Here is a 21304-nt window from a genome sequence, read left to right as displayed (position 1 = left end):
ATGTGTAAGTTACCCATGTCTTGGGCACTAATACACCCCCATACCATCACAGATGCTGGCTTTTGAACTTTGCACCTATAACAGTCCGGATAGTTATTTTCCTCTTTGTTCCGGAGGACACGACGTCCACAGTTTCCAAAAACAATTTGAAATGTGGACTCGTCAGACCCCAGAACACTTTTCCACTTTGCATCAGTCCATCTTAGATGAGCTCGGGCCCAGCGAAGCCGGCGGCGTTTCTGGGTGTTGTTGATAAATGGCTTTGGTTTTGCATAGTAGAGTTTTAACTTGCGCTTACAGATGTAGCGACGAACTTTAGTTACTGACAGTGGTTTTCTGAAGTGTTCCTGAGCCCATGTGGTGATATCCTTTACACACTGATGTCGCTTTTTGATGCGTTACCACCTGAGGGATCAAAAGTCCGTAATATCATCGCTTACATGCAGTCATTTCTCCAGAGTCTCTGAACCTTTTGATGATATTACGGAACGTAGATGGTGAAATCCCTAAATTCCTTGCAATAGCTCATTGAGAAATGTTGTTCTTAAACTGATCGACAATTTGCTCACACATTTGTTGACAAAGTGGTGACCCTCGCCCCATCCTTGTTTGTGAATGACTGAGCATTTCATGGAAGCTGCTTTTATACCCAATCATGGCACCCACCTGTTCCCAATTAGCCTGTTCACCTGTGGGATGTGCCAAATAAGTGTTTTATGAGCATTCCTCAACTTTATCAGTATTTATTGCCACCTTTCCCAACTTCTTTGTCACGTGTTGCTGGCATCAAATTCTAAAGTTAATGATTATTTGCAAATACATTTTTTTTAAATAATTTTGAACATCAAATATGTTGTCTTTGTAGCATATTCAACTGAATATGGGTTGAAAATGATTTGCAAATCATTGTATTCCGTTTATATTTACATCTAACACAATTTCCCAACTCATATGGAAACGGGGTTTGTATATATATGAACATACATGTGTATATACGTGTGTATATATGTATACATACAGGCTACATATATAAACATATATATTCAAAAATGAGAAAAGTACAAAAAGTACATGAAGATTAAAAGAAGAACACAAGAAGACTTTGACAGAGATATAGCAGGAAGTCGCTTACTATATATGGTATATGCGGTATAGCTCGGTTGGTAGAGTGGCCGTGCCAGCAACTTGAGGGTTCCAGGTTTGATCCCCGCTTCCGCCATCCTAGCCATTGCCGTTGTGTCCTTGGGCAAGACACTTTACCCACCTGCTCCCAGTGCTCACCCACACTGGTTTAAATGTAACTTAGATATTGGGTTTTCACTATGTAAAGCGCTTTGAGTCACTAGAGAAAAGCGCTATATAAATATAATTCACTTCACTTACTATTATCATTTTAGAACATACGTTTTTTTAAAATAATAAGATATAAAAGTGCGGTTTTATGCACAATTTGCAGTGTTTTGCTGATATGTTTTGAAGTGAGCTTAAGCCTGTTGTTTACCATGTCGTGTAAGCTCTAGCTAAACTAAAAAAATGTCAATGCTTTATAACAGGGGTGTCCAAAGTGCGGCCCGCAGGTCATTTTTTAACGGCCCCACGGCACATTCTAAAAATACGATGAAAAAAAAATTAAAAACATAAAAAGTGGTATAAAAGAGCAAACAGGTGAAATGTAACAAGAAAATGTTGCATTATTTACTCTAATAACACAAAGCTGCCATGCAGGCTGTTTCTTTCTTTAAAAAATAATAATGAATCAAAATCAATGTCTTTATGAATTATTGACCTATTCAAGGCTCCATTTACTTCACATTAAATATTCCACTTTGAGATATTTTGGGGGCAAAATGTTGCATATTTTTTGGTTGCCATTTAACAAACAAAGTTTTTTAAAGAAGGGCCTAAACAAAAACAACAATACAACTTATAATTGACGGATAGATCTGAAGTTCATCTTGAGACCATTGTGGTAAAAGTTTAAAAAAATGTTGGATTAATTTTTTTAAACTTTACTGAGCAGTACCCTTTTGGATCCCCAATAATTTTAGTGGGACTTTTTTTTTTTTTTTAAGTGTCATTGCTCAAAAAAATAATGAATTAAAATCAATGTTGTTATGAGTTATTGACCTTTTTAAGACTCCAATTATTATATAATCTCAAATATTCCACTTTAAAATTTTATTGGGGGGAAAATATTGCATATTTTGTGTTTTTTTGAAATAAAAAAACATGGTTTTCCTTGACAAAAATGGCATACAACTTAAATCTTTAAAAGCGTTATATTGACAGATAGACCTAATGTTGATCTAGAGATTTAAACCTTGAATAATAATACTAATACTAAATAATGACACATTTGTAATATTTTTTTTGACCAAAACCTTTTGGGGTCCCCGGGATCAAGTCTAAGTGGAGGCCTAAATGTATCTTTTTTATACATATATTGTATTGGTTTTTAAAATTTAAAAAAATATCAAAATTGCTTTGATTTTTCAGTGTGCGGCCCTCAGTGGAAAAAGTTTGGACACCCCTGCTTTATAATAATTCCATAGAAATGAAAGCAAATGACAATTTTGAGGAGAAAAAAAATGGAACTTGACTCTTTTATGGACTTCGGAGTTCCGTGTTGGTGTGTCGTGTTGTGGACTCCCATCCTCATCCTCCCCCCTTCCTCTTACGTGCTCCTGTTCCTGCGCTGGAAAACAAGTCAAACGTCTAAAGAGATGTATCGAAGTATTCCGGCGCGTTGCGTTACGACGGATATGTCGTGTGACATGACGCCTGGGAGCGTCCGTCACAGATAAAATGACAGATGCTGTTTGTTTGCCTCCTGGTTCTTCGTGATTTGGATTTGGTATCTTTTATTTTTTTTTTGCTTTCTTCATTTTACCCGCCGTGACCCGTATTTTTTTCCACGGCAATCAAGGCCAGTACTTGCTCGTCTGCACCATCCTGCTGCTGCTAGAGCGAGGACCGGAACAAACTCTCCCTGGTTTTTTCGGTGAGTTTCCGTCCAAGCGCTGACCTTTCCGTCTGCGTTTGCATCACTTGAGGCTCCTCCCGTCGCCCCAGGAAGTACACTCTCCCCCTCGTCCAGCTCCGCCCGCTCACCGCGGCGACATGCCCCCCCTGTGGTTAGTCCTTGTCCATCTGTCCAGGTGGACGCATGGCTTTGATTGGCGGACGCCGTCACCAGGCGTCCTTAAGATTGGTGGTAATTGGCGCGTGCCGGGGGCGGGCTCGTCTTTCACACATGGTCAGCTGTGATTGACCTCATTAGATCCGAGAGACGGCTTCAGTCGGGGCCGCCATCAAGCAATACGTTGTTCTAATTGTCCATAAATGATTGATTATTTGAACACCATTACGTCGGTCCTATTGTCTTAAGGCAGGGGTGTCAAAGTCAAGGCCCAATGGCCCCCGGGATGATATTTGATTAGTCCCACTTTTTTGTAACCGTTTTGAAAACAAATGATAAATGTATGCATTATCCTGTTATATCTCACATTCTATATTGTTTTTTTACAAAAAGGTCGTTATAAATGTTACTTAATTCGTTAAAAAAATAAAATAATACAAAATAACTAATTTTCTATGGCCCCTGGGATGTTATTTGATTAGTATTAGAACCGGCCCGCAGGCCACAGCCGCCTGCTGCTGTTTTGCACGCTGATGGAGTATTAGTATACTCCATCAGTGTTGGCGCTTGGAATTTTCAAAATAGGGTCTATGTTGGTATTCTTATTGATATTGATACTGTTGTTGATATTATTCATTTTTGTTTGACTACTTTTGGATTGTTTTGTGTCATGTTTGTGTGTCCTCTCAATTGCTCTGTTGATTGCTATTCTGAATTGGTTTTGGAATTGGAACTGTATTATTATGGTATTTTTGTGTATTATTTTGTTGGATTGATTAATAAATAAGAATAATTAAAAAAAAAAAAAAAAAGGGGGTCCCAGGGACCCCATCAAGTCATCAAAATGGGGTCCCACTTTTTTGTAACCGTTTTGAAAACAAATGATAAATGTATGCATTATCCTGTTATATCTCACATTCTATATTGTGTTTTGGAACCGGCCCGCAGGCCACAGCTGCCTGCTGCTGTTTTGCACACACCAATACTCCATCAGTGTTGGCCCTAGGAATTTTCAAAATGGGACCCCATCAAGTCATAAAAATGGGGTCCCACAGTAAAATTTTGGGGTGCCACTTTTTTGTAACCGTTTTGAAAACAAATGATAAATGTATGCATTATCCTGTTATATCTCACATTCTATGTTGTGTTGTGGAAAAAGGTTGTCATAAACGTTACTTAATTCATTAAAAAAAAAAAATAAACAAAAGAAAACACATTTTTATGCATATGTAAATTTATTCAGTTATAAACATTCATTCACTTTCTTCTTTCCTTCATGGATCGAAACTTTACCGCTGCCGGTATTTTTTTCTGTATTTTTATTGTAATATTTTCAGAATGTGTTTGTTCTATTTTTGGCCAAAGTAAGACAAAGAAAACAATCTGAAGTTGTCTTTATTTTTTAGTTTTAACGCCATGATTTTAATAGTCCGTGCACAGATTTTCCTCCATGCGGCCCCTGAGCTAAAATTAGTTTGTCTTGAGTGTTTCTTGGGAAGTCACAGTCGTCGTATGTTATATAAAACCTCGCTAAAACGTTCAAAAACAAACTTTTAGTCACCAAGGAAACAAAAACATGGACAACATAAAGTGCAAATATCAGCCAAACCAAACAAAACAACGTTAAACTTTCTACCTTTGCTATTTTTCCTATTTTGTATCATTAATACTTTGACATGACCACACATTTTTACTGGTTCTCGTTTGTAAACATATTAAATCACTGCATACCGTCTCGTCAAAGATCATGTATATAACAGAAGCACAACAGTTTTTAACGACCTCCAGCAAAACACGCTCGTCAAGTATCCTCCAAAAAACAGGGTTGCTCTGCCCTTTTTAAGAATATACTGTGAGCTTGTCAAAGATTATCTATACGACAGGAGCACTCTGCTGTTTTTAAGGACTGACCTTAAAAAGGCGAGTCAAAGATCCTTTTTAAGGACCGTCTTAAAAAATTTTTTTTGTCAAAGATCCTTTATATGACTCAAAGATCCTCTATATAACCTTTAGCTCTCTACTGTTTTTGTAGGAATTTGCTGCAAAAACCCTGGATAAAAAATCTTAACATTTTCAGGATTGCTTTGCTGTTTTTAAGGACCGCCTTAAAACATTGTTTTGTCAAAGATCCTCTATACCACTCAAAGGACCTCCATATAACCTTTAGCTCTCTACTGTTTTTGTAGGAATCTGCTGCAAAAACCCTAGGTAAAGATATTCTATTTCACAGGATTGCTGTGCTGTTTGTAAGAACCGCCTTAAAAAAAAGATCTTGTCAAAGATCCTCTATACAACTCAAAGATCCTCTATATGACCTTTACCTCTACTGTTTTTGTAGTGATTTTCTGCAAAACCCTGGATAAAGATCTTCTATTTTACAGGATTGTTCTGCTGTTTTTAAGAACCGCCTTAAAAATAAAAATAGAATATTGTCAAAGATCCTCTTTACGATTCAAAAATCCTCTCTATGACCATAGGCTCTCTACTGTTTTTCTAGTGATTTGCTGCAAAACCCTGGATAAAGATCTTCTATTTTTCAGGATTGCTCTGCTGTTTTTAAGGAGCACCTTAAAAAAAGTCCTTGCCAAAGATCCACTATATGACTTTTAGCTCTCTACTGTTTTTGTAGTGATTTGCTGCTAAGCCCTGGATACAGATCTTCTAGTTCACAGGATTGTTCTGCTGTTTTTAAGGATTGTCTTAAAAATAAAAAAAAATGTCAAAGATCCTCAATACAACTCAAAGATCCTCTACGCGACTCAAAGGTCCTCTGTATGACCTTTAGCTCTCTACTGTTTTTGTAGGAATTGCTGCAAAAACCCTCTGTAAAGATCTTCTATTTCACAATATTGCTCTGCTGTTTAGAAGGACCGCCTTAAAAGTAAAAAATATTGTCAAAGATCCTCTACATGACTCAAAGATCCCTTATATGACCTTTAGCTCTACTGTTTTTGTAGGGATTCGCTGAAGGACCCTGGATAAAAAATCTTCAATTTTTCAGGATTGCGCTTCTGGTTTTAAGGACCACTTTAAAAAAAAGTCTTTGTCAAAGATCCTCTATACGACTATTAGCTCTTTACTGTTTTTGTAGTGATTTGTTGCAAAATCTTGGATAAACATATTCTATTTTTCAGGATTGCTCTGCATTTTTTAAGGACTGCCTTAAAAAAGTCCAACAAATGACTTTTAGCTCTCTTCTGTTTTTGTAGTGATTTGCTGCAAAACACTGGATAAAGATCTTCTATTTCACAGGATTGCTGTGAGATAGAAAAAAAAAAGTCAAAGATCTTCAATACAACTCAAAGGTCCTCTGTATGACCTTTAGCTCTCTACTGTTTTTGTAAGAATTGCTGCAAAAACCCTCGGTAAAGATCTTCTATTTCACAATATTGCTCTGCTGTTTATAAGGACCGCCTTAAAAGAACAAAATCTTGTCAAAGATCCTCTATACGACTATTAGCTCTCTACTGTTTTTGTAGTGATTTGCTGCAAAACCGTAAATAAAGATCTTCTATTTTTTGCTATGATGTTTTTCAGGACCGTCTTAAAAATTAAAAAAAAAATGTCAAAGATCCTCAATACAACTCAAAGATCCTCTATACGACTCAAAGGTCCTCTTTATGACCTTTAGCTCTCTACTGTTTTTGTAGGAATTTCTGCAAAAACCCTTGGTAAAGATCTTCTATTCTACAATATTTCTCTGCTGTTTATAAGGACTGCCTTAAAAGTAAAAAATATTGTCAAAGATCCTCTACATGACTCAAAGATCCTTTATATGACCTTTAGCTCGACTGTTTTTGTAGGGATTCGCTGCAAAAACCCTGGATAAAAAAATCTTGCTGTTTTTAAGGACCACCTTAAAAAAAGTCCTTGTCAAAGATCCTCTATACAACTATTAGCTCTCTACTGTTTTTGTTGTGATTTGCTGCAAAACCCTGGATAAAAATCTTCTATTTTTCAGGATTGCTCTGCTGTTTTTCAGGACCGTCTTAAAAATAAATAAATAAATGTCAAAGACCCTCAATACAACTCAAAGATCCTCTATGCGACTCAAAGGTCCTCTGTATGACCTTTAGCTCTCTACTGTTTTTGTAGGAATTGCTGCAAAAACCCTCGGTAAAGATCTTCTATTCCACAATATTGCTCTGCTGTTTATAAGGACCGCCTTAAAAGAACACAATTTTGTCAAAGATCCTCTATACGACTCAAAGATCCTGTATATGACCTTTAACTCTACTGTTTTTGTAGGGATTCACTGCAAAAATCCTGGATAAAAAATCTTCAATTTTTCAGGATTGTGCTGCTGTTTTTAAGGACCACCATTAAAAAAAAGTCCTTGTTAAAGATCCTCTATATGACTATTAGCTCTTTACTGTTTTTGTAGTGATTTGCTGCAAAGCCCTGGATAAAGATCTTCTATTTCACAGGATTGCTCTGCGGTTTTTCAGGACCGTCTTAAAATTTAAAAAAAAATGTCAATGATCCTCAATACAACTCAAAGATCCTCTATGCGACTCAAAGGTCCTCTGTATGACCTTTAGCTCTCTACTGTTTTTGTAGGAATTGTTGCAAAAACCCTCGGTAAAGATCTTCTATTCCACAATATTGCTGTGCTGTTTTTAAGGACTTCCTTAAAAGAACAAAATCTTGTCAAAAATCCTCTATATGACTCAAAGATCCTCTATATGACCTTTAACTCTACTGTTTTTGTAGGGATTCACTGCAAAAACCCTGGATAAAAAATATTGCTGTTTTTAAGGACCACCTTTAAAAAAAAGTCCTTGTCAAAGATCCTCTATACGACTATTAGCTCTCTAGTGATTTGCTGCAAAACCCTGGATAAAGATCTTCTATTTCACCGGATTGCGATTGTGTTTTTCAGGACCGTCTTAAAAATAAATAAAAATGTCAAAGATCCTCAATACAACTCAAAGATCCTCTATACGACTCAAAGGTCCTCTGTATGACCTTTAGCTCTCTACTGTTTTTGTAGGAATTACTGCAAAAACCCTCTGTAAAGATCTTCTATTCCACAATATTGCTCTGCTGTTTATAAGGACCGCCTTAAAAGAACACAATTTTGTCAAAGATCCTCTACATGACTCAAAGATCCTCTATATGACCTTTAGCTCTACTGTTTTTGTAGGGATTCGCTGCAAGGACCCTGGATAAAAAATCTTCAATTTTTCAGGATTGCGCCTCTGGTTTTAAGGACCACCTTAAAAAAAAGTCCTTGTCAAAGATCCTCTATACGACTATTAGCTCTCTACTGTTTTTGTAGTGATTTGCTGCAAAACCCTGGATAAAGATCTTCTATTTATTTCACAGGATTGCTCTGCTGTTTTTAAGGACCGCCTTAAAAAAACAAAATCTTGTCAAAGATCCTCTACATGACTCAAAGATCCTCTATATAACCTTTAGCTCAACTGTCTTTGTAGGGATTCACTGCAAGAACCCTGGATAAAAAAATATTACATTTTTCAGGATTGCGCTGCTGGTTTTAAGGACCACCTAAAAAAAAAGTCCTTGTCAAAGATCCTCTATACGACTATTAGCTCTCTATTGTTTTTGTAGTGATTTGCTGCAAAACCCTGGATAAAGATCTTCTATTTCACCGGATTGCGATTGTGTTTTTCAGGACCGTCTTAAAAATAAATAAAAATGTCAAAGATCCTCTATACGACTCAAAGGTCCTCCGTATGACCTTTAGCTCTCTACTGTTTTTGTAGGAATCGCTGCAAGAATCCTCGGTAAAGATGTTCTATTTCACAATATTGCTCTGCTGTTTATAAGGACCACCTTAAAAGAAAAAAAATATTGTCAAAGATCCTCTACATGACTCAAAGATCCTCTTATGGCCTTTAGCTCTACTGTTTTTGTAGGGATTCGCTACAAAAACCCTGGATAAAAAATCTTGCTGTTTTTAAGGACCACCTTTAAAAAAAAGTCCTTGTCAAAGATCCTCCATACGACTATTAGCTCTCTACTGTTTTTGTAGTGATTTGCTGCAAAACCCTGGATAAAGATCTTCTATTTTTCAGGATTGCTCTGCTGTTTTTCAGGACCGTCTTAAAAATAAATAAAAACATGTCAAAGACCCTCAATACAACTCAAAGATCCTCTATGCGACTCAAAGGTCCTCCATATAACCTTTAGCTCTCTACTGTTTTTTGTATGAGTTTGCTGCAAAAACCCTAGGTAAAGATCTTCTATTTCACAGGATTGCTCTGCTGTTTTTAAGTACCGCCTTAAAAAAAGATCTTGTCAAAGATCCTCTATACGACTCAAAGATCCTCTATATAACCTTTAGCTCTACTGTTTTTGTAGTGATTTTCTGCAAAACCCTGGATAAAGATCTTCTATTTCAGAGGATTGCGCTGCTGTTTTTAAGGACCACCTAAAAAAAAAAAGTCCTTGTCAAAGATCCTCTATACGACTATTAGCTCTCTATTGTTTTTGTAGTGATTTGCTGCAAAACCCTGGATAAAGATCTTTTATTTCACCGGATTGCGATTGTGTTTTTCAGGACCGTCTTAAAAATAAATAAAAATGTCAAAGATCCTCTATACGACTCAAAGGTCCTCCGTATGACCTTTAGCTCTCTGCTGTTTTTGTAGGAATTGCTGCAAGAATCCTCGGTAAAGATCTTCTATTTCACAATATTGCTCTGCTGTTTATAAGGACCACCTTAAAAGAAAAAAAATATTGTCAAAGATCCTCTACATGACTCAAAGATCCTCTATATGGCCTTTAGCTCTACTGTTTTTGTAGGGATTCGCTACAAAAACCCTGGATAAAAAATCTTGCTGTTTTTAAGGACCACCTTTAAAAAAAGTCCTTGTCAAAGATCCTCTATACGACTATTAGCTCTCTACTGTTTTTGTAGTGATTTGTTGCAAAACCCTGGATAAAGATCTTCTATTTTTCAGGATTGCTCTGCTGTTTTTCAGAACTGTCTTAAAAATAAATAAAAAAATGTCAAAGACCCTCAATACAACTCAAAGATCCTCTATACGACTCAAAGGTCCTCCGTATGACCTTTAGCTCTCTACTGTTTTTTGTATGAGTTTGCTGCAAAAACCCTAGGTAAAGATCTTCTATTTCACAGGATTGCTCTGCTGTTTTTAAGAACCGCCTTAAAAAAAGATCTTGTCAAAGATCCTCTATACGACTCAAAGATCCTCTATATAACCTTTAGCTCTACTGTTTTTGTAGTGATTTCCTGCAAAACCCTGGATAAAGATTTTCTATTTCAGAGGATTGCGCTGCTGTTTTTAAGGACCACCTAAAAAAAAAAAGTCCTTCTCAAAGATCCTCTATACGACTATTAGCTCTCTACTGTTTTTGTAGTGATTTGCTGCAAAACCCTGGATAAAGATCTTCTATTTTTCAGGATTGCTCTGCTGTTTTTCAGGACCGTCTTAAAAATAAATAAAAAAATGTCAAAGACCCTCAATACAACTCAAAGATCCTCTATACGACTCAAAGGTCCTCCGTATGACCTTTAGCTCTCTACTGTTTTTTGTATGAGTTTGCTGCAAAAACCCTAGGTAAAGATCTTCTATTTCACAGGATTGCTCTGCTGTTTTTAAGAACCGCCTTAAAAAAAGATCTTGTCAAAGATCCTCTACATGACTCAAAGATCCTCTATATGGCCTTTAGCTCTACTGTTTTTGTAGGGATTCGCTACAAAAACCCTGGATAAAAAATCTTGCTGTTTTTAAGGACCACCTTTAAAAAAAGTCCTTGTCAAAGATCCTCTATACGACTATTAGCTCTCTACTGTTTTTGTAGTGATTTGCTGCAAAACCCTGGATAAAGATCTTCTATTTTTCAGGATTGCTCTGCTGTTTTTCAGGACCGTCTTAAAAATAAATAAAAAAATGACCTTCAATACAACTCAAAGATCCTCTATGCGACTCAAAGGTCCTCCATATAACCTTTAGCTCTCTACTGTTTTTTGTATGAGTTTGCTGCAAAAACCCTAGGTAAAGATCTTCTATTTCACAGGATTGCTCTGCTGTTTTTAAGAACCGCCTTAAAAAAAGATCTTGTCAAAGATCCTCTATACGACTCAAAGATCCTCTATATAACCTTTAGCTCTACTGTTTTTGTAGTGATTTGCTGCAAAACCCTGGATAAAGATCTTCTATTTTTCAGGATTGCTCTGCTGTTTTTCAGGACCGTCTTAAAAATAAATAAAAAAATGTCAAAGACCCTCAATACAACTCAAAGATCCTCTATGCGACTCAAAGGTCCTCCGTATGACCTTTAGCTCTCTACTGTTTTTTGTATGAGTTTGCTGCAAAAACCCTAGGTAAAGATCTTCTATTTCACAGGATTGCTCTGCTGTTTTTAAGAACCGCCTTAAAAAAGATATTGTCAAAGATCCTCTATACGACTCAAAGATCCTCTACATGACTCAAAGATCCTCTATATGACCTTTAGCTCTACTGTTTTTGTAGGGATTCGCTGCAAGGACCCTGGATAAAAAATCTTCAATTTTTCAGGATTGCGCCTCTGGTTTTAAGGACCACCTTAAAAAAAAGTCCTTGTCAAAGATCTTCTATACGACTATTAGCTCTCTACTGTTTTTGTAGTGATTTGCTGCAAAACCCTGGATAAAGATCTTCTATTTATTTCACAGGATTGCTCTGCTGTTTTTAAGGACCGCCTTAAAAAAACAAAATCTTGTCAAAGATCCTCTACATGACTCAAAGATCCTCCATATAACCTTTAGCTCAACTGTCTGTAGGGATTCGCTGCAAGAACCCTGGATAAAAAAATATTACATTTTTCAGGATTGCGCTGCTGGTTTTAAGGACCACCTCAAAAAAAAGTCCTTGTCAAAGATCCTCTATACGACTATTAGCTCTCTATTGTTTTTGTAGTGATTTGCTCCAAAACCCTGGATTAAGATCTTCTATTTCACCGGATTGCGATTGTGTTTTTCAGGACCGTCTTAAAAATAAATAAAAATGTCAAAGATCCTCTATACGACTCAAAGGTCCTCCGTATGACATTTAGCTCTCTGCTGTTTTTGTAGGAATTGCTGCAAGAATCCTCGGTAAAGATCTTCTATTTCACAATATTGCTCTGCTGTTTATAAGGACCACCTTAAAAGAAAAAAAATATTGTCAAAGATCCTCTACATGACTCAAAGATCCTCTATATGGCCTTTAGCTCTACTGTTTTTGTAGGGATTCGCTACAAAAACCCTGGATAAAAAATCTTGCTGTTTTTAAGGACCACCTTTAAATAAGTCCTTGTCAAAGATCCTCTATACGACTATTAGCTCTCTACTGTTTTTGTAGTGATTTGCTGCAAAACCCTGGATAAAGATCGTCTATTTCACAGGATTGCGATTGTGTTTTTCAGGACCGTCTTAAAAATAAATAAAAATGTCAAAGATCCTCTGTACGACTCAAAGGTCCTCCGTATGACCTTTAGCTCTCTACTGTTTTTGTAGGAATTGCTGCAAGAATCCTCGGTAAAGATCTTCTATTTCACAATATTGCTCTGCTGTTTATAAGGACCACCTTAAAAGAAAAAAAATATTGTCAAAGATCCTCTACATGACTCAAAGATCCTCTATATGGCCTTTAGCTCTACTGTTTTTGTAGGGATTCGCTACAAAAACCCTGGATAAAAAATCTTGCTGTTTTTAAGGACCACCTTTAAAAAAAGGCCTTGTCAAAGATCCTCTATACGACTATTAGCTCTCTACTGTTTTTGTAGTGATTTGCTGCAAAACCCTGGATAAAGATCTTCTATTTTTCAGGATTGCTCTGCTGTTTTTCAGAACCGTCTTAAAAATAAATAAAAAAATGTCAAAGACCCTCAATACAACTCAAAGATCCTCTATACGACTCAAAGGTCCTCCATATAACCTTTAGCTCTCTACTGTTTTTTGTATGAGTTTGCTGCAAAAACCCTAGGTAAAGATCTTCTATTTCACAGGATTGCTCTGCTGTTTTTAAGTACCGCCTTAAAAAAAGATCTTGTCAAAGATCCTCTATACGACTCAAAGATCCTCTATATAACCTTTAGCTCTACTGTTTTTGTAGTGATTTTCTGCAAAACCCTGGATAAAGATCTTCTATTTCAGAGGATTGCGCTGCTGTTTTTAAGGACCACCTAAAAAAAAAAAGTCCTTCTCAAAGATCCTCTATACGACTATTAGCTCTCTATTGTTTTTGTAGTGATTTGCTGCAAATTTGCTGTTTTTAAGGACCACCTAAAAAAAAAAGTCCTTCTCAAAGATCCTCTATACGACTATTAGCTCTCTATTGTTTTTGTAGTGATTTGCTGCAAAACCCTGGATATCTATTCCACAGGATTTCTGCAGTTTTTTGTAGGAATCGGCTGCAAAAAGGCCAGTCAAAGATCCTCTATGTTTATCTTCAAAGCCTTAGAACCAGTAGAGACGTTTTGTATATTAAAACGTTTGTTTGTCATCCTCAGGTTTCGGCGGGCTCCCCGGCGGGCTCCTCGACCACGCCCGCCTCCTCGTCACGCCAGTACGCCCGGCAGCGCATCACACGCGTCAACCTCAGGGACATCATCTTCTTCATGGAGCAGGAGAGAGAGACCGCCCACTCGCTGCTCCTCTACCGCGCCCTCCTCAAGTAGCGTCCTCGTCCTCGTCCTCGTCCTCGTCCTCCAGCCAGGTGCCTTCAGATCAGGTGTCAGCTCTGCGTTTGCAGCCGGTGACTTCCTGTCTAGATTTTCTGAAGAGAAAAGGTTGTTGATGTGTTAGCTTCATTGAGGGGCCGCCATCTTTTTTTTCTTTTTTAACGCTTCGCGTTTCCTCTTCTCGCCCCCAAAGCGTCTCTGACATCACGACCATATAAGGACGTCCTGTTGCTATTTAGTCACCTTGTCTTCATCAAGGAAAAGCACCTTCCTGGTGTAAATAATCCTTACAAGTTACCTTAAACACAACAAGGAAGAATAGCGCCTCCTTTTTTTGGGGGGGCAACCGTCGTCATAGCAACCGCAACACTGAAAAGAAAACTGTCAAATCACCAAAATGAAGTGTTTTAAAGCCTCAAGAAAAAAACGAAAAAACGTATTCACTTGTTCAAACACGTGAAAAAGTCTTATTTTTCCTCCCTTAAAAGTATGACTTCAATCCTGAAAATTAGGATAGTTATTTCCTTGTAAAAATACAACTTTAATTTGTGAGATCAATACTTTTATCTGTGAAAAGAGCACCAATTATTAAAAAAATTATACGATTTTAATTATTTATTTTGTTTTTAAATACAACTTTAAAAGTCTTTTTTTTCCCCCCGACTAACTTAAAAAAACATGGTCAGTACTTTTCTTTAAAAAAATTATATTTACAATTATTTATTTGTGCACTGTTACGTTTGAGACGAGCACGCATATGTCCATCCATCCATCCATTTCCTACCGCTTGTCCCTTTTGGGGTCGCGGGCACGCATATGTTTTTCTTTTTCTTTATGCATTCTAAATCGTAAACAAACACTAGCAAAAGTCAGCTAACAATAGAGGAAATGGCATTCATTCTATTCTGCCTATTAAAGGCTCTAAAAAACATCCTAGGTTTGAAAGTATATATATATATATATATATATATATATATATATATATATATATATATATATATATATATATATATATATATATATATAAATTGTGAATGATAAGAAAAAATCCAAAAAAAAATTGCAGTTCCCCTTTAACAGCACTTATCATTCACAATCCTTATATAAGACAAGAACACATATGTTTTTCTTTTTAATACATTTTAATTAGTAAAATATGGCATGTAATGGGACTATTTTTGCTCTAAAGAACATCCAAAAACAGCCCAGAATATATATATGTATATATATATATATATATATATATATATATATATATATATATATATATATATATATATATATATATATACTGGGTCGCAATTCTTATTTGTACTTCAAAAATCGATTTTATACATATATATATTTATATACATATATATATATATATATATATATATATATATATATATATATATATATATATATATATATATATATACACACATACATATATATATAATCGATTTTTGAAGTACAAATAAGAATTATATATATATATATATAAAATTCTTATTTGTACTTCAAAAATCGATTATATATATATATATATATATATATATATATATATATATATACAAAAAAATATATATATATATATAAATATATATATATATATATATATATATATATATATATATATATATATATATATATATATATATATATATATATATATATATATATATATATATATATATGTTGCATAAATTGTTTTACAGACCATCTTCAAGACGCTTTATAGCCCAGTTTTGTGGGCGGTCTTTTTTTTACGTGCCTCCACTTCGACAGCGTCTTCTCCCCGTCATCTTTGTTGTAGTTTTTTACGCTTCCACAGCGAGTCTACTGACAGATATAAGTTAGAACTGTACGCGGTTTCGTAATAGAAATAACAACAGTGGAGGATGCATGTGCATGTACAAGCCAGTCTGCCCCACAACAAGAGGATAGGAGCTTATTGACTACAGTGATGCAAAGATCTTTGGGTACATTTTTTTGCATCTATCGAAATATCTGCTGATGTCAGACATGGAAGGCAAGATTGTTTTATAAACATCTCTGTCATGCCTCCATGGTTTGAGTTCACATTTCCGGGAGTTTGCAGATCCCTAATCCACAAAAACAGGCACCAATAGGCAAGAAAAGTTGCTTATGGATAATAGGTCCATATTTTTTCCAATTTTGTATTACACTACTTTTTAATCCAAAAGAGATATATATATTTTTGAAAAAAATACAACTTTGTTCACTATTTACATTTTTTGTTTTGAATGCCACTTTTTTTTGTCTATTTTTAAATGTCCTTTTTTCCCCATAAATAAACTACTTTTCCTCGGGAAAAAAAAAAAAAGTTAATTTAATTGTACAAGATTACGACTTCATACCAAAAATATGTGGTATCTGAAATATATTTTTAAATTAAAAATGTTTATGAATCAAGTCTAATTTCTTTATTCTTGTAAGGTCACAACAAAAACAAACATGCAAAAAAAATAAAAATCAATAATTTTTAGTTCAAAAAGTAGTTAAAAAATGTCTTAAAAAACTGCTTTATTCTGGTAGGTTACGACTTTTTACCAAAACTCATATACGATCTTATTCACATACAATTATTCTGTTTTTGTTTTTACAAAATGTGACTTATTCTTAGAAATTCACACTTTTTGTGGTAAAAAATTAAATAAATATGATTTTTTTTTTTTAAATAAATCTTTTTTTTTGTTTGTTTTTTTTATTTTAAAAGTAGTTAAATAGTTTTAAAAAACTACTTTATTTTGGTAGGTTGCGACTTTTTTTTTACCAAAAATCAAATATAAAATATTATTCACATACAATTTCTTCCTAAAAAACAAAAACATTATTCTGTTTTTTATTTTCACAAACATAATGTTTATTTTTTGAAATATATTTTTTGAAAAAATTATTTCTTTGAAAAATAAAAATTGTTTTAAAGTTTTTTTTTTAGTTAAAAAAGTAGTTTAAAAATAGCAAAACAAAAAAAACTAACTACTTTATTCTCACAGGTTATGACTTTTTACCAAAAATAAATATACGATCTTATTCACATACAATTATTCTGTTTTTCTTTTTACAAAATGTGACTTATTCTTGGAAATTCACACCTTCTGTGGTAAAAAAAAATTTAAAAAAATATTTTTTCAAATGAGTTCAATTAAATAATACAAAAAAATAGAAATCAATAACTTTTAGTTAAAAAAGTAGTTAAAAATTGTTTAAAAAAAACGACTTTATTCAGGTAGGTTACGAGTTTTTACCAAAACTCAAATATACGATCTTATTCACATACAATTATTCTGTTTTTCTTTTTACAAAATGTGACTTATTCTAGTAAAAAATTAAATAAATATGATTTTTTTTTTAAAATAAATCTTTTTTTTGTGTTTTTTTTTGTTTAAAAAGTAGTTAAACAATAGTTTAAAAAAACTACTTTATTCTGGTAGGTTACGATTTTTTACCAAAAATCTAATATACAATCTTATTCACATAAAATTTCTTCCTAAAAAACAAAAACAATTATTCTGTTTTTCTTTTCACAAACATAATGTTTTTTGTTGTTTTATATTGTTTTTTGGAAAAAGTGATTATTTTGAAAAATAAATCTCTTTTTAAAGTTTTTCTTTTTTAGTTAAAAAAGTAGTTTAAAAATAGTAAAACAAAAAAAACCTACTTTATTCTCACAAAAATAAATATACAATCTTATTCACATACAATTATTCTGTTTTTCTTTTTACAAAATGTGACTTATTCTTGGAAATTCACACTTTCTGTGGTAAAAAAAAATACTACATAAATAATTTTAAATTAATTAAATAAAATAATATATATATATATATATATATATATATATATATATATATATATATATATATATATATATATATATATATATATATATATATATATATATATATATATATATATATATATATATATATATATATATATATATTTTTTTTTTTTAGTTTAAAAAGTAGTCAAAAATAGTATTTAAAAAAACTTCTTAATTCTGGTAGGTTACGACTTTTTACCAAAAATCAAATATATGATCTTATTCACATACAATTTCTTCCTAAAAAAACAAAAAAAGATTCAGTTTTTCTTTTTACAAAAATAACGTCGTTTTTTTAAAAATAATTTTCGAAAAAATTAATTCTTTGAAAAATAATAGTTTTGTTTTTTTTTAGTTAAAAAAGTAGTTAAAAAATTATTTTAAAAAAACAAAACAACAACAACAAAAACTACTTTATTCTCGTAGGTTACAACTTTTTACCAAAAATCAAATCTAAATTCTTTTTTTAACATAAAATGTCTTCCTAAAAAATTATTCTGGTTTTCTTTTTACAAAATGTGACTTATTCTTGAAAATTCACACTTTTTGCGGCCAAAAAAACCTGCATTTCCCCCCCCCCCAAAAATGCCCTTCATTTTTGAAAAATGTTTTCTTTTCAGTGTTGTCCTACTCGGGTACGCTTTGGTCGTGTTCAAATTTTCCAGTATTTGTTACGAATCATTTTTCTTGATTGTTTTCAAGCCTGCTTTGTTTTGACGTTGCAGCTGATGATGTTTCTAGAAAGAAAAAGAAAAGGAGGTGAAAAAAGTCATTTTTAGCGACACCTTGTTCCCTCTCTGAAGAACTCTAAATAATTCTGTGTGATGTAAAAATGTGCTTTTATTGATTCACGTCAGATTTGGGTCTATGCAGCTTTTATTGTCGTCACATTTCCACAAATTTGAAACATTTCAAACTTCTGTTGTGCTTTGTGAATTTTGACAGCACTTTTGTTTGACTTTGATTTTTTTTATTTTATTCAACCCTTTTCTTTGAATATTTGTAGAAAAAAGGAAACAGTATTGACATTGAAAGTCTCACCTTGTAATATATTTGCATTTTTATTTCTTGTGGGGTTTTTTTTTTTAGAAAAAAAAAAAAAGAAAAAATGGCTTTTATGCACATTTTTCCTGAAATAACTTTGGTGTTTTTGGACAAGCACAACGACGGCATCGATTTCACTGATTTTGGATCAGCTCACTTTGTACCGCTGCAGCTTTTTAGCCAAAAGGTTGGTTGAGAAAGTTGAAGAAGAAATTGACTGTAAGGATATTTTGTAAATATTGTTTACAGACGGACTATGTGTTTATTAGAACCACCTTATTTTTGGTATAAAAAAAACTCTTGTACATATCTTGGAATTTTCCTGTTTGTGTCAGACAAAAAACAAACAATACTGATGTATTTGTACCTATTTTGTAAAGGAATAAATAAGCTGTTTACTAAACTCAACACTTGCTGAATTTTGTCCCTGTTTTTTGGCAACTTGTGTGTAGTAAAACATTTTTAAACATTTTATAGGAAACAGCAGACATATACAACTAAATTGTTGAGGGGGCCACATTTCCAGGGAGCGAAGTACCAGGGGACCCAACTTCTCTCATCAATACTATTCTTATTTTTTATATTCTTGAGAATCTGCTGTATATATATATATATATATATATATATATATATATATATATATATATATATATATATATATATATATATATATATATATATATATATACATACATATATATATACATACATACATATATATACACATACATATATACATATATATGTATGTATGTATGTGTATATATATATGTATATATGTATGTATGTATATATATGTATATATGTATGTATATATATATATGTATGTATATAAATATGTATGTATATATGTGTATATGTATGTAAATACATATACATATATGTATGTATACATATGTATATACATACCAGTGGCGTGCCGTCACTAGACCATAATAATGTTTTTTTTATTAAATGTGCTTTTTTGTGTGCTAGTTTGTATGTGTAAATAATGCTGGTATGAGCTTTTAAACATAACCCGTTAACTGCTGCCAATCACATGGTGAATAAGATACTATTTAGGGTTCATATGTTTGTAAATCTGACTGTGATGATGCAGTGCCTCACCAGACATTAACCTCACCGCACGCCACTGGTATATATATACATAATATTATATATATACTAATATATATATATATAAGTATATAATAATGTATATATAGATACATATGTATATATATATATATATATATATATATATATATATATATATATATATATATATATATATATATATATATATATATATATATATATATATATATATATATATATATATATATATATATATATATATATATATATATATATATATATATATATATATATATATATATATATGTATGGTAAGATGTTTTTAGAACAGGATTTGATCTTTCACAGCAAAAATATTTTTTTCCCCAACCAAATTGCAGTTGTCTTCATTTCCATTTCCAAGGCAGCACACACAAAACGGCTGAAGAAGAAAAAGACAAAAAGTCCCTCTAGCTTTCCGACGCTAATGAAGTGTTTTTGCAAAGACCAAAATGTTTAACTCAGTGCAAAATATTGGATTTTTATTGTATTTTTTCAAGATTTTGGCCGAGTATTTTCTCGCTCTCACTAGCTGTGATACACGACCCCCAACGCAACCTTGATGGGTCAAACTGTTGTTTTGTATGTGCATGGGCTAAAGATGTTTTGGTTTTTTTCAGGTTCAGTCATGGCGTTGCCAACTAGTGGCCTGGCATGAACATTACACCTTTTATCGCTCTCTTTTTTTTTTTTTTTGCTTCGGCATCTTTTACCAACTGAACAGTAAACATTTTTACACGCGCTACAAATCCTAAAAAAAAAAAAGTCTTTTAGTAAGATATTTTTTGGGAAAAACATAATTTTTTTTAATAAAAAAAAAAAGATTATTAAATAGAAAAAACGTACGACCTCAATTAGACAAAATTACAAATTATTTAGTATATAGAAAAATAAAACTTAAAAAATATGAACAATATACTTAATTCTTATAGTATATTCAATAAATTAAATAATTAAATAAAACATATTTTATTTTTATTTTTAAAAAATACCTTACTACTCAGTTTTATTATCACCAAAATGTAATTGCAGATAGTATAACATTTTGAATATATTAATCTATTTCTATATGTATATACATATATATGTTTAAATTGTATCACAATCATCTTAATGTACATACTGTATAATATCAGTTTTTCTACTTGAATGGGATGAATAAAGGAGGCAAAAAATGAGACAAAGACAATTGACGTCCAGTACATCCTTTTATTATCGCAAATATGCAAGAAAAGTCACTGCAAATTAACACATGCCCTTTATCATACCACAGTCTAATTGTTCTTAAACATTTTAAATAATATACATATTAATAATATTATTATTATACCCTTTAAAACGCTTAAATCCGTATGTACAACAATGTCTTTTTTTTTTGTGTGGGGGGGTGTTGCTTAAAAAAACCAAAAACAACTCTGCTGTACAAGTGAGTTTCCACTAGGGGGCAGCGTCTGAGAAAAGTGGTCAGCACTTCATCGCGTTATTGTCGGCTAAGAAATAAATAAAACTTCGCCAAGTTCTGAAAATCCGGGAGAAAAAGT

At 32.9% G+C, this 21304-nt stretch overlaps 1 protein-coding gene across 1 annotated transcript in view; it reads left to right on the top strand.

Moving 5' to 3' along the window:
• Positions 1-14721, top strand: part of LOC133631290 (transcription initiation factor TFIID subunit 4) — a 300647-nt gene extending 285926 nt beyond the window's left edge. The window contains exon 15 of the mRNA XM_062023471.1: positions 13604-14721. Within this exon, the coding sequence (XP_061879455.1) occupies positions 13604-13771 (168 nt within the window). The 3' untranslated portion in view covers positions 13772-14721. The remainder of the gene's footprint in view (positions 1-13603) is intronic.
• The last annotated feature ends 6583 nt before the right edge of the window (positions 14722-21304 follow it).

The sequence above is a fragment of the Entelurus aequoreus genome, linkage group LG02 (assembly GCF_033978785.1).
Source record: "Entelurus aequoreus isolate RoL-2023_Sb linkage group LG02, RoL_Eaeq_v1.1, whole genome shotgun sequence".
In the NCBI taxonomy this organism is placed as follows: Eukaryota; Metazoa; Chordata; class Actinopteri; order Syngnathiformes; family Syngnathidae; genus Entelurus; species Entelurus aequoreus.
Note: the sequence above shows the minus strand (reverse complement) of the source record. Positions and strands in the feature narration are given on the sequence as shown.